The 13,280-nt window shown below is 45.5% G+C and overlaps 2 protein-coding genes across 2 annotated transcripts in view; both read left to right on the forward strand.

The window, feature by feature from the left end:
• LOC112077954 (E3 ubiquitin-protein ligase rnf213-alpha-like) overlaps positions 1–1,746 on the forward strand; it is a 14,482-nt gene extending 12,736 nt beyond the window's left edge. The window contains exon 14 of the mRNA XM_024144338.2: positions 1,657–1,746. Within this exon, the coding sequence (XP_024000106.1) occupies positions 1,657–1,746 (90 nt within the window). The remainder of the gene's footprint in view (positions 1–1,656) is intronic.
• Positions 1,747–4,466: 2,720 nt separating this feature from the next.
• Positions 4,467–9,014, forward strand: LOC112077953 (cytochrome P450 26A1-like). Its single transcript, XM_024144337.2, is given in 7 exon segments — positions 4,467–4,747; positions 4,865–5,089; positions 5,257–5,538; positions 5,658–5,837; positions 7,757–7,891; positions 8,169–8,321; positions 8,450–9,014. Coding segments are annotated over 7 exon segments (1,503 nt in total). The 5' UTR covers positions 4,467–4,558; the 3' UTR covers positions 8,789–9,014.
• Positions 9,015–13,280: the final 4,266 nt, after the last annotated feature.

The raw sequence follows: 13,280 nt of genomic DNA on the forward strand, positions 1-13,280 counted from the left end.
TAAGGCTTAGTGTGATATACAGGGATGGTAAAGTCTGTATATTTATAATATACAGATGTAAATCTGCTTATTTATTTATTAACAGTAGATGTAAAGTCTGTATATTACAGGATGTAAATTGTTATTTATTGAGCATTTATATACAGGATGAAAATCGTATTGTATTAGAGAATGTATTTACAGGATGTAAAGTCTGTTATTTAAGAGGTATTTATTTACAGGATGTGAAAGTCTGTTATTTTATTATTTACAAGGATGTTTAAAGGGTCTGTTATTTATTGAGCATTTATATACAGGATGTATAAAATCGTATTTATAGAGAATTGTATTTTACAGGATGTAAAGTCTGTTATTTATAGAGTATTTACTTTACTAGGATGTGTAATTTCCTGTTATTTATATTAAGGATGTAAAGTCTGTTATTTTATATAGAGCTATTTATATACAGGATGTTTAAGATCTGTTATTTACATACAGGATGTCAAAGTCTGTTATTTATAATATACAGGGATGTAAAGTCTGGTTATTTTATAGAGAATGTATATACAGGATGTAAAGTCTGTATATTTAGGTAGCAGAATGTATGATACAGATGTAAAGTTCTAGTTTGTATTTAAGAGTATTTATATACAGGTGATGTAATGGTCTGTTATTTATAGAGTATATTTATATACAGGATGTAAGTCTGGTTATATAGAGAATTATTATACATGGATGTAGTAGTCTGTATTTATATGAGCATTATGATACAGATGTAAAGTCTGTTACATTAATATACAAGGATGTAAAGTCTGTTAGTTTATTAGTAGAATGTATTACAGAATGTAAAGTTCTGTTATTTTAGTTAGAGAATGTATATACAGGATGTAAAGTCTGTTATTTATAGAGCATTTATATACCGGATGTAAAGGCTGTTATTTATAGAGCATTTATATACAGGATGTTTATATAATGACCAGGTGATGAGGGAATTGTGTAATAGAGTTTACCAACCTGAAACATTCTTTTTGTCCTCGTTGATGTTTTAAATTGGTATATTTGATAAAGTTAATCAAATTGAATAGTTTCCCATTGTACCTTTTGAATAAAAAGGAGCTTCCCCTGTCGGTGAAGAAGCCAGAAACAGACCAAGAAACTTTGACCCAGTTCCAAATGACATGCTATCCCCTTTATAGTGCACTACATTTGACCAGGTAGTGCACTATGAGGAGGTGAGGTCTAAAGTAGTGCACTATATAAGGAATAGAGTGGTATTTGGGACGTGGCTTCCTTTCCACCCAGCGATGTGTTATGAGGTAATAACCAGCTGGCATCAAAGATCAGTGGTTGGCCTAACCTATTTACACACTACACCCGTTCTAAATCCCCTTTTCTCTCCTCTCACACCTTTTCATTTCAATACAAATCTGACWTAATAAATGGCCCATTGTTTCCCATTCAACTAAAAAAACAACACTTGAGGGTGTTTTTTCACAGGATGGATAAAACTCCACCTACCGAGCCTCCCGCCCTTAACAAGCCCAGAGAAGTTAGACCTGACAGGGGGAATGGCTGCGCCTAGAGCCGCTGGGTCCGTGGAGGGACTTGGAGGGACTGACCTCTGGGTGAACCGCTGAGCCGTGCCTCTCCTGACTCCGCCCTCTCCTGTTGTGACAGCACCTCCGACTGCACATACGTCATGCAAACCTACAAATCAAATCTCCTCCCTCTAGAATTGGACAGAGGAGCCCTTTGCGCAGCGCATGAGAGCGACACATCGAGGTTTTAATGGAAGATGTATGGTCATTAAAAAAAATATCTGTGAATGAATGATGCTACAACTAGTTTGATCCGTCTTAAATTATCCTAGTGGGTAGTTTACACAGGCTACTAGTAATCATATATATTAAATTATCCTAGTGGGTAGTTTACATAGGCTACTAGTGAAAATATATATTAAATTATCCTAGTAGGTTACAGGCTACTAGTGATAATATATATTAAATTATCCTAGTAGGTTACAGGCTAGTAGTGAAAATATATATTAAATTATCCTAGTAGGTTACAGGCTAGTAGTGATAATATATATTAAATTATCCTAGTAGGTTACATAGGCTAGTAGTGATAATATAAAGTAAAAGGCTCCAATTAAAACGTTTTATTCCAACAAGTGGGAAGCCATTTTATCTCTTGACCCAATTACACGGTAACCGCTTTATTTGATTTGTGTGATTGACCGACAACGGAGAGAATAACTGTTCTGCTGTAATTGCTGCTTGTGTTCGTTCATGCTCGTCCCGGTCCCCTATCTTGTTATCTGATGGACAGTGAACTTGGCGAGGTTGGTGCGCGGGAGTTCACCGAGATGTCAGGGTCGTGTGTAGGGCACTGGCGGTCAGCGCCAGCGCTTGGGAATGAGGAGAGGTCCCCTCCCGGCGTTGCAGAGCCTCTCCGGCCTCCAGCTAATCGCTGACGATGCGCCCCCCGACACAGACCTCATCTCTCTCAATCTCTTTCTCTGTTTCTACTCTCACACACAGACAGAGAGGCGCGCGCGTAAATAGCTATGCATTTTGTGGGACGGGGAAGCACGAAAAACATCCCCGGTGGCCATTTAAGTCAATTCCTGGTCTAATCGAAAGGAAATATATGATTCGTCACGGGTCAGATGGTGTTTTTTTTTATAGGTTATTAAAAGGCGTGTATTAAAGACCACCTGATATAAGAGTTAAATGATGTGTCCTTCTGGACTGTTGTGAAATACAGTGATGTACTCTTGAACTTCAGCTGACACCAGTGTGGACGAGAGGAAGGACATGATATCACTGAACTATTTCACACAATGTTCTTATTCACCGGGGGCCGCTTTGTTTGAACCTATATGCCTCTAAAGTGTAGTGAGGTAATGCCATAATACACGCCCTTCGGTGTCTTGGATAGGCTATGTGGTTGAATTATTTAATCAAGAAATGTGCATTTAAACGCCTGAGAATATCCTGATATTTATGGGTTATTTCTCCTCAAGCTATTAGCATGGATTACTACATACATAGTGACGAGGTGAACTGCAGGGCAACGCGTCAGCACCTCGGTGCGACCCGACAGAGAGAGAGAGAGAGAGCAAGAGAGAGAGAGAAAGAGAGAGAGAGAGAGAGAGAGAGAGAGAGAGAGAGAGAGAGAGACAGAGGAGAGAGAGAAGAGAGAGAGAGGGGGAGCAGAGAGAGAGAGAGGGGGAGAGAAGAGAGAGAGGGGAGAGAGAGAGAAGAAAAGAGAGAGAGAAGAGAGAGAGACAAAGAGAGAAGAGAGAGAGAGAGAGAGAGAGAGAGAGAGGAGGGGAGAGAGGAGAGAAGAGAAGAAAAGAGAGAGAGAGGGAGAGGAGGAGAGAGAGAGGGAGAGAGAGAGAGAGAAGAGGAGAGAGAGAGAGAGAGAAGAGAGAGAGAGAAGAGGGAGAGAGAGAGAGAAGAGAGAGAGAGAGAGAACGGGAAATCTAGAACGTGTCGCTGTAAAATGTGGAGCCACGCTGTCTCCTGCTTGACTGGCTGAGTCGTCTGTCCGCTCCATGTTTATAGCTGTCATAAAACAGTGATTCCAAAGCCACTGGGTTGGTTCAGCGGTGTTTACTTGACATGTTTAGCCTCCCGGTAACCTTGTTAAAACCAAGTTTTTGTTTTTTTCCCACCAACTGACCCAAGTTTGAACTCACTGCAAGCAAGATATCATTTTTTATAACAGAGGCMCTTCCACAGATACAGACGGAGCAGCGTCACCGACTGCAGAGGGAAACGGTAGTCGAGACAGACAACAGGTTAAAGTCTCATTCTAGATTAGACAAGTTTAACCAGGGTGCACACTACGTCACTGAACATCTCTAACTCTCAAAAGGAAAAACGTGTCAGTTTCGCCTCCAAAACAACTGTCCTTAATTCGTATAACCTAATAAAGTACAATACAAACAACTTCGTTATTATTCCAACAAAATGCTGGATTAAAGCTTTCACACGATTGTTTAATGATTTAATTTGACCACATTCAGCTGTATTTAAATGCATGAGTCGAATAAAGCAAAGACGTGTGTTGTAATTTAAAGAGGATTAAGGAAATGATTTAAATTCGGAGCCAACAGCGCTAATTGAAATGTGTTGAAAGCTGGTCAATTAAGACCCGCCCCGGGCATTACACGCAGAACTCATCACATGTAATGAGGCTAAACTGCGGAATATTCGCAACAAAGAACCTTTGGATGGTTCCTATTGTTAGAGGTACTTAACACCTTTTCAGAGTTAAATCCCTGATTGTGCGTCTGCAACAGGAGGTGGTATTAAAATGCGCCTGTAACAAATGGGGTTTTTGGAGAGGCTGCAACTCCGTGGGCGGAGCGAGATGACACAACAATTAAAGATGAACTTTGTGTGAACTAATTTCTGTCGCCAAGCCAAAGGTAACAGGAGGCCGAGACCTGGGGAAAAGGGTATAAAAAGGCCGTAGAAACACCCATACGGTTCAGAAGCAAACAATCTCTTGCTCCACCTAAAAGTCCTCACAAAGTTTATAGTTGGTTTGAGTTACGCGCACTAGTACAATGGCTTTGAACACCTTGCTGGCGACACTTCTGTGCACCATTGTGCTTCCAATCTTTCTCTTTTTAGTCGCGGTGAAGTTATGGGAGGTTTATTTGATCCGTGGTCGGGATCCCAGCTGTCCAGCCCCTCTTCCTCCTGGATCCATGGGCTTACCTTTCATCGGAGAGACGCTCCAACTCCTTCTCCAGGTCATTTTATAACCCTTTCAAACGTAATAATAGTCATATTGTATAATATTAACCTGTTAGTGTATATATATCTTCCGTTGATAATAAACATTGTATTTATTCCYTTTTTTATTGCAGAGGAGAAAGTTCCTGCGGATGAAACGGCAGAAGTATGGATGCATTTACAGAACGCATCTCTTTGGCAACCCCACGGTGCGCGTCATGGGCGCGAACAACGTCAGACACATTCTGCTGGGGGAACATAAACTTGTCGCGGTGCAGTGGCCCGCTTCCGTCAGAACTATTTTGGGATCGRACACGCTCTCCAATATGCACGGGACCCAGCACAAAAACAAGAAAAAAGTGCGTAGATGGTTTAAACTTTWTTTTTTTTGCATGAATAAACACCTTTAACGTAGCAAATTAAATGTATTATTTTACGCATAGATATTTGGCTAAAATAAGCACCTATTTAAAGYTTTMTTTTAATGTCCCTCCCGTCTTAACGGAACGTTGCTCCTGTATTTCAGGCTATAATGAGAGCGTTCTCCCGGGATGCCTTGGAGCACTACATCCCGGTGATCCAGGAGGAGGTGAGGAGCGCCGTGAGGSAATGGCTACAGAAGGACTCCGACGTTCTAGTCTACCCCGAGATGAAGCGCCTCATGTTCCGCATCGCCATGAGGATCCTCCTGGGCTTCGACCCGGAACAGATCGAGACCGACGAGCACGAGCTGGTGGAGGCTTTCGAAGAGATGATCAAGAACCTTTTCTCCCTGCCGGTAGATGTCCCCTTCAGCGGCTTGTACCGGGTAAATAGCGGTGCACTCAATTCTAATTCTATGACGTTTTTTAAAAACAATGTATTTAGAATATTGTCAGGGCCTAAATTAATGTAAAAAAAAAAAAAATACATCTCTTTTATCTACAGGGATTGAAAGCCCGAAATTTAATCCACTCCAAAATCGAGGAGAACATTCAGAGAAAAATAGACAGTGGAAAAGAGGTGAAACACAGAGACGCGCTACAACAGCTGATCGACATCAGCAGGAACAGCAGCCATTCAGCATGCAGGTAATACTCTATACATGTATCCCCATTCAGCATGCAGGTAATACTCTATACATGTATCCCCATTCAGCATGCAGGTAATACTCTATACATGTATCCCCATTCAGCATGCGGTAATACTTATACATGTATCCCCATTCAGCATGCAGGTAATACTCTATACATGTATCCCCATTCAGCATGCCAGGTAATACTCTATACATGTATCCCATTCAGCATGCAGGTAATACTTATACATGTATCCCCATTCAGCATGCAGGTAATACTCTATACATGTATCCCCATTCAGCATGCAGGTAATACTCTATACATGTATCCCCATTCAGCATGCAGGTATCTCTATACATGTATCCCATCTTCAACACAGGTAGCCTGGTGGTTAGAGCGTTGGGGCGGCAGGTAGCCTGGTGGTTAGAGCGTTGGGGCGGCAGGTAGCCTGGTGGTTAGAGCGTTGGGGCGGAGGTAGCTAGTGGTTTAGAGCGTTGGGGCGGGCAGGTAGCCTGGTGGTTAGAGCGTTGGGGCGGCAGGTAGCCTGGTGGTTAGAGCGTTGGGGCGGCAGGTAGCCTGGTGGTTAGAGCGTGGGGCGGCAGGTAGCCTGGTGGTTAGAGCGTTGGGGCGGCAGGTAGCCTGGGTTGGGTTGGGGCGGCAGGTAGCCTGGTGGTTAGAGCGTTGGGGCGGCAGGTAGCCTGGTGTGGGGCGGCAGGTAGTCTAGTGGTTAGAGCGTTGGGGCGGCAGGTAGCCTGGTGGTTGGGGCGGCAGGTAGCCTGGTGGTTAGAGCGTTGGGGGCGGCAGGTAGCCTGGTGGTTGGGCGGCAGGTAGTCTAGTGGTTAGAGCGTTGGGGCGGCAGGTAGCCTGGTGGTTAGAGCGTTGGGGTGGCGGTAACCTGGTGGTTAGAGCGTTGGGGCGGCAGTAGCCTAGTGGTTAGAGCGTTGGGGGCAGCAAGTAGCCTAGTGGTTAGAGCGTTGGGGGGCAGGTAGCCTGGTGGTTAGAGCGTTGGGGCGGCAGGTAGCCTAGTGGTTAGAGCGTTGGGGCGGCAGGTAGCCTGGTGGTTAGAGCTTTGGGGCGGCAGGTAGCCTAGTGGTTAGAGCGTTGGGGCGGCAAGTAGCTAGTGGTTAGAAGCTTTGGGGCGGCAGGTAGCCTGGTGGTTAGAGCATGGGGCGGCAGGTAGCCTGGTGGTTAGAGCGTTGGGGGCGCAGGTAGCCTGGTGGTTAGAGCATTGGGGCGGCAGGTAGCCTGGTGGTTAGAGCGTTGGGGGCGGCAGGTAGCCTGGTGGTTAGAGCGTTGGGGCGGCAGGTAGCCTAGTGGTTAGAGCGTTGGGGCGCAGTAGCCTAGTGGTTAGAGCGTTGGGGCGGCAAGTAGCCTAGTGGTTAGAGCGTTGGGGCGGCAGGTAGCCTGGTGGTTAGAGCGTTGGGGCGGCAGGTAGCCTGGTGGTTAGAGCATTGGGGCGGCAGGTAGCCTGGTGGTTAGAGCGTTGGGGGCGGCAGGTAGCCTGGTGGTTAGAGCGTTGGGGGCGGCAGGTAGCCTGGTGGTTAGAGCGTTGGGGGTGGCAGGTAGCCTGGTGGTTAGAGCGTTGGGATAGCAGGTAGCCTGGTGGTTAGGCGTTGGGGCGCAGGTAGCCTGGTGGTTAGAGCGTTGGGGCGGCAGGTAGCCTGGTGGTTAGAGCGTTGGGGCGGCAGGTAGCCTGGTGGTTAGAGCGTTGGGGCGGCAGTAGCCTGGTGGTTAGAGCGTTGGGGGCGGCAAGGTGCTGTGTTAGAGCGTTGGGGCCAGTAACCGAATAAGAATGTGCTCTTAACTGACTTGCCTAGTTAAATTAAGGTTAAGTAAAAAATAAATAAAAAACGTGCATTTATCAAGTTATTTTTCATGCATAATAATAGATGATGACATTTACATTTAAACCAGCTGTGGGTCAAAAGAATCTTTGCTCAGTGAGTAAAACAATAAATTCTCTATCTGAAGGCAATTAAGGAGTCAGCCACAGAGCTTTTATTTGGAGGCCATGAGACCACTGCCAGTACAGCCACCTCGCTGGTCATGTTCCTGGGACTCAACCCTGACGTGGTCAACCAACTCAGACAAGAACTGCACCAGCAGGTAACAACCCCTTATTATAGCTGGAAAACATCAATCAATATCCACTCGTTACTCTCACATTGATAATGTCCTTTAGATCTCATTGGCTTATGGATGATTGTGAAATAATACATTCTCACTTTCTCTCTCTCTGTCTCTCGCTTTCTCTCTGTCTCTCGCTGTCTCTCGCTTTCATTTTTCTCTCTCTCGCTTTCTCTCTCTCTCTCTCCTTTCCTCTCCTCTCTCGCTTTTCTCTCTCTCTTCGCTTTCTTTCTCTCTCTCTCTCTCTCTCTCTCAGGAGGAACGAGGTGTGGATCTGCTGGGTCAGAATGTGAACATGGAGGTGTTGGAACAGTTAAAGTATACCGGCTGTGTGATCAAAGAGACGTTGAGGATGAACCCCCCTGTTCCCGGAGGCTTCAGAGTGGTACTGAAGACTTTCCAACTCAATGTACGTTCCCCTTTTTACCAGAGGATTTAAATACAATACTAATCTGTCAATTTGATATCTTTTTGACGGGATCGTCAGAAACTCCAGACCAGTTGTCTTAACAACGCTGTGTTATTCTATGTTACCAGGGTTACCAGATCCCCAAAGGCTGGACCGTCATCTACAGTATCTGTGACACCCACGACGTGGCCGACGTGTTCCCCAACAAAGAGGAGTTCGACCCGGAGCGTTTCATGGACGGATCCTCCGAGGACTCCTCACGCTTCAACTACATCCCGTTCGGCGGCGGCTCCAGGATGTGCGTGGGCAAAGAGTTCGCCAAGGTCCTCCTTAAGATATTCCTGTTGGAGCTGACTCTGCGATGTGACTGGACTCTATCGAACGGTCCGCCGACCATGAAGATCGGCCCTACGGTCTACCCCGTTGATAACCTGCCCACTGTGTTCCGCCGTCACAGCCGCACCTAGTGACCATTAAAAACACACCTCCATATTAAAGCTATGAAATTGTAAATATATAAATATTGTAATGGGTTTTTTAGATGAAATGATTCATATGTTAATACAGAGTTGTGTATAGTGTCGTTTGTTTCTATAAAACACGACATATCTGGTGGATCACTGACATTCCTTTAAAGTGTCTATGTACATTTTGTTRATTTSTGTTATATWGCTTTTCATATCTTACTGCAGCTTATTTATATTACATGTTGTTGTATGGACTTTATTTAATAAAAACATGTTTTGTCAATAAATGTTGTTGTGACATTTAGACCTGGTATTGAGAASATGTTGCGTCACAATTTCAGACTAAATCTAAACAAACATATCCTCAAAGAAGTTTCCACTTTCCCTCACGGTCTGTAGACTGTAGTCACGGTCTGTAGACTAGACTGTAGTCACGGTCTGTAGACTAGACTGTAGTCACGGTCTGTAGACTCAGACTTGTCAGGTCTGTAGACTAACTGTAGTCACGGTCTGTAGACTAGACTGTAGTCACGGTCTGTAGACTAGATGTAGTCACGGTCTGTAGACTAGACTGTAGTCACGGTCTGTAGACTAGACTGTAGTCACGGTCTGTAGACTAGACTGTAGTCACGGGTCTGTAGACTAGACTGTAGTCACGGTCTTGTAGACTGTAAGTCACGGTCTGTAGACTAGACTGTAGTCACGGTCTGTAGACTAGACTGTAGTCACGGTCTGTAGACTGTAGTCACGGTCAGTAGACTAGAATGTAGTCACGGTCTGTAGACTAGACTGTAGTCACGGTCTGTAGACTAGACTGTAGTCACGGTCTGTAGACTAGACTGTAGTCACGGTCTGTAGACTAGACTGTAGTCACGGTCTGTAGACTAGACTGTAGTCAGGTCTGTAGACTAACTGTAGTCCGTCTGTAGACTAGACTGTAGTCACGGTCTGTAGACTAGACTGTAGTATGGTCTGTAGACTAGACTGTAGTCACGGTCTGTAGACTAGACTGTAGTCACGGTCTGTAGACTAGACTGTAGTTATGGTCTGTAGACTAGACTGTAGTCACGGTCTGTAGACTAGACTGTAGTCACGGTCTGTAGACTAGACTGTAGTTATGGTCTGTAGACTAGACTGTAGTCACGGTCTGTAGACTAGACTGTAGTCCGTCTGTAGACTAGACTGTAGTCACGGTCTGTAGACTAGACTGTAGTCACGGTCAGTAGACTAGACACTGACAGTTTTTCAGACACGGCGATTCTACTTTCTAAAGAAAATCAGTAAGTCAGGGAAGTAAAAGAAATACATCTGGATTCAATGACGAATATCAATATAAACAGGGGGGTGGATGGTATGATGACACAGCCAGGACCAATAGACCTGTATAATAACAGGGGGGTGGATGGTGTGATGACACAGCCAGGACCAATAGACCTGTATAAAACAGGGGGGGTGGATGGTGTGATGACACAGCCAGGACCAATAGACCTGTATAATAACAGGGGGGGTGGATGGGGTGATGACACAGCCAGGACCAATAGACCTGTATAATAACAGGGGGGGGGTGGATGGTGTGATGACACAGCCAGGACCAATAGACCTGTATAATAACAGGGGGTGGATGGTGTGATGACACAGCCAGGACCAATAGACCTGTATAATACAGGGGGGTGGATGTGTGATGACACAGCCAGGACCAATAGACCTGTATAATAACAGGGGGGGTGGATGGTGTGATGGCACAGCCAGGACCAACAGACCTGTATAATAACAGGGGGGGGGGGATGGTATGATGACACAGCCAGGACCAAGGCGTGTATAAAAACAGGGGGGGGTGTAATGACACAGCCAGGACCAATAGACCTGTATAATAAACAGGGGGGGGGGGGGGGGGGGGGGGTGGATGGTATGATGACACAGCCAGGACCAATAGACCTGTATAATAACACGGGGGGTGGATGGTGTGATGGCACAGCCAGGACCAACAGACCTGTATCATAACAGGGGGGGGGGGGGGTGTATGGTGTGATGACACAGCCAGGACCTATAGACCTGTATAATAACAGGGGGGTGGATGGTGTGATGACACAGCCAGGACCAATAGACCTGTATAATAACAGGGGGGGGGGGGGGGGGGGATGTGTGATGACACAGCCAGGACCATAGACCTGTATAATAACAGGGGGGTAGATGTGTGATGACACACGCCAGGACCAATAGACCTGTATAATAACAGGGGGGTGGATGGTGTGATGACACAGCCAGGACCAATAGACTTGTATAATAACAGGGGGGGTAGATTGGTGTGATGGCACAGACCAAGACCTATAGACCTGTATAATATCAGGGGGCCTATGTAGGGGTCCATTTGACCACTATACAGGGGGCCATTTTGGGACACACCCAGAGATTTAGTGCCCTGTTACTGGCGAGGACTTGAAAAGGACTTGATATTTCATGACCTGGAGTCAATGAGAAAGTTCCTAACTGCATGTACATGTCTGGTGCCCTCCTTAAACCTCTTAAGGATCAGACCCTTTTTTCAATTTTCACCTAAAATGACATACCCAAATCTAACTGCCTGTAGCTCAGGACCTGAAGCAAGGATATGCATATTCTTGGTACCATTTGAAAGGAAACACTTTGAAGATTGTGGAAATGTGAAATTAATGTAGGATAATATAACACATAAAAATCATACAAAGAAAAAAAATGGATTTCTTTTCTTTTTTTCTTGTACCATCATCTTTGAAATGCAAGAGAAAGGCCATAATGTATTATTCCAGCCCAGGCGCAATATAGATTTTGGCCACTAGATGGTAGCAGTGCATGTGCAAAGTTTAGGACTGATCCAATGAACCATTGTATTTCTGTTTAAAATGTTGTATCAAGACTGCCCAAATGTGCCTAATTGGTTTACTAATACATTTTCATGTTCATAACTGTGCACTCTCCTCAAACAATAGCATGGTATTCTTTCACTGTAATAGCTACTGTAAATTAGACAGCGCAGTCCTGGGAAATGCTCTTGTTACTTAAAACCTTATGCTAATCACATTAGCCTACGTTAGTTCAAACGCCCTGCGGGGGACCCACCGGTCGTGTATTAACCCCCTGGCCAATCATATCAGACTCTTAACGCCCTGGCCAATCATATCAGACTCTTAACCCCCAGGCCAATCATATCAGTCTCTTAACCCCCAGGCCAATCATATCAGACTCTTCGTCCCCAGGCCAATCATGTCAGACCACCCCCAGGTGGTAAGGGTAGACAACAACACATCTGCCACGCTGATCCTCAACACGGTGGCCCCTCAGGGGTGCGTGCTTAGTCCCCTTCTGTACTCCCTGTTCACCCACGGCTGCATGGCGACACATGACTCCAACACCATCATTAAGTTTGCCGACGACACAACGGTGGTAGGCCTCATCACCAACAACGATGAGACAGCCTATAGGGAGGAGATCAGTGACCTGACAGTGTGGTGTCAGGACAACAACCTCTCCCTCAACGTGAGGAAGAAAAACGAGCTGATTGTGGACTACAGGAAAAAGAGGACAGAGCTACAGCTGCACCATCGAGAGCATCCTGACTGGTTGCATCACCGCTTGGTATGGCAACTGCTCGGCATCCGACCACAAGGCACTACAGAGGGTAGTGAGTACGGCCCAGTACATCACTGGGGCCAAGCTTCCTGCCATCCAGGACCTTTATACCAGGCGGTGTCAGAAGAAGGCCCCTTAAATCATTAAAGACTCCAGCCACCCTAGTCATAGACTGTTCTCTCTGCTACCGCACAGCAAGCGGTACCGGAGCTCCAAGTCTATGACCAAAAGGCTCCTTAACAGCTTCTACCCCCAAGCCATCAGACTGCTGAACAGTTAATCAAAGGGCTACCCAGACCCCTCTTTTACGCTGCTGCCTCTTGCTGTTTATTATCTATGCATAGTCACTTTACCCCTACCTACATGTACATATTACCTCAATGACCTCGACTAACCTGTACCCCCGCACATTGACTCGGTACCGGTACGCCTCCCCGTTATTTTAATTTTATTGTGTTACGTTTTTTCTTACTTTAATTAATTTCATTTAGCTTCTTTTTTTTGCAAATATTTTTTTACTGACTTAAAAAGAACATCTGCATTGTTGGTTGGTTGTAAGTAAGCATTTCACGGTGAGGTATTCAGAGACGAGATTAGATTTGATATCAGACTCTTAACCCCCCCCTCCCCCGGCCAATCATCTCAGCCCCCCAGCTCTCATTGGGATGGCCCATTGGCAGCCCATTGCTATTATTCATAATCACAGGGGCTTTTCTCAGGTCCCCACAGGTCACACAGAGGTCAGTGATCTGAGGAAGCAGGCTTTGACACGTTAAAGAGACAGGAAGCAGCTAGAGTTGAACATTTTCTGTTGCTGTTGAAACGAGCATAACGTTGTGATATCGTACTGAATCATGCGGTATTTGAACCATATGATATTGTATAA

Source organism: Salvelinus sp. IW2-2015, unplaced genomic scaffold (assembly GCF_002910315.2).
Source record: "Salvelinus sp. IW2-2015 unplaced genomic scaffold, ASM291031v2 Un_scaffold5090, whole genome shotgun sequence".
NCBI classification, from domain to species: Eukaryota; Metazoa; Chordata; class Actinopteri; order Salmoniformes; family Salmonidae; genus Salvelinus; species Salvelinus sp. IW2-2015.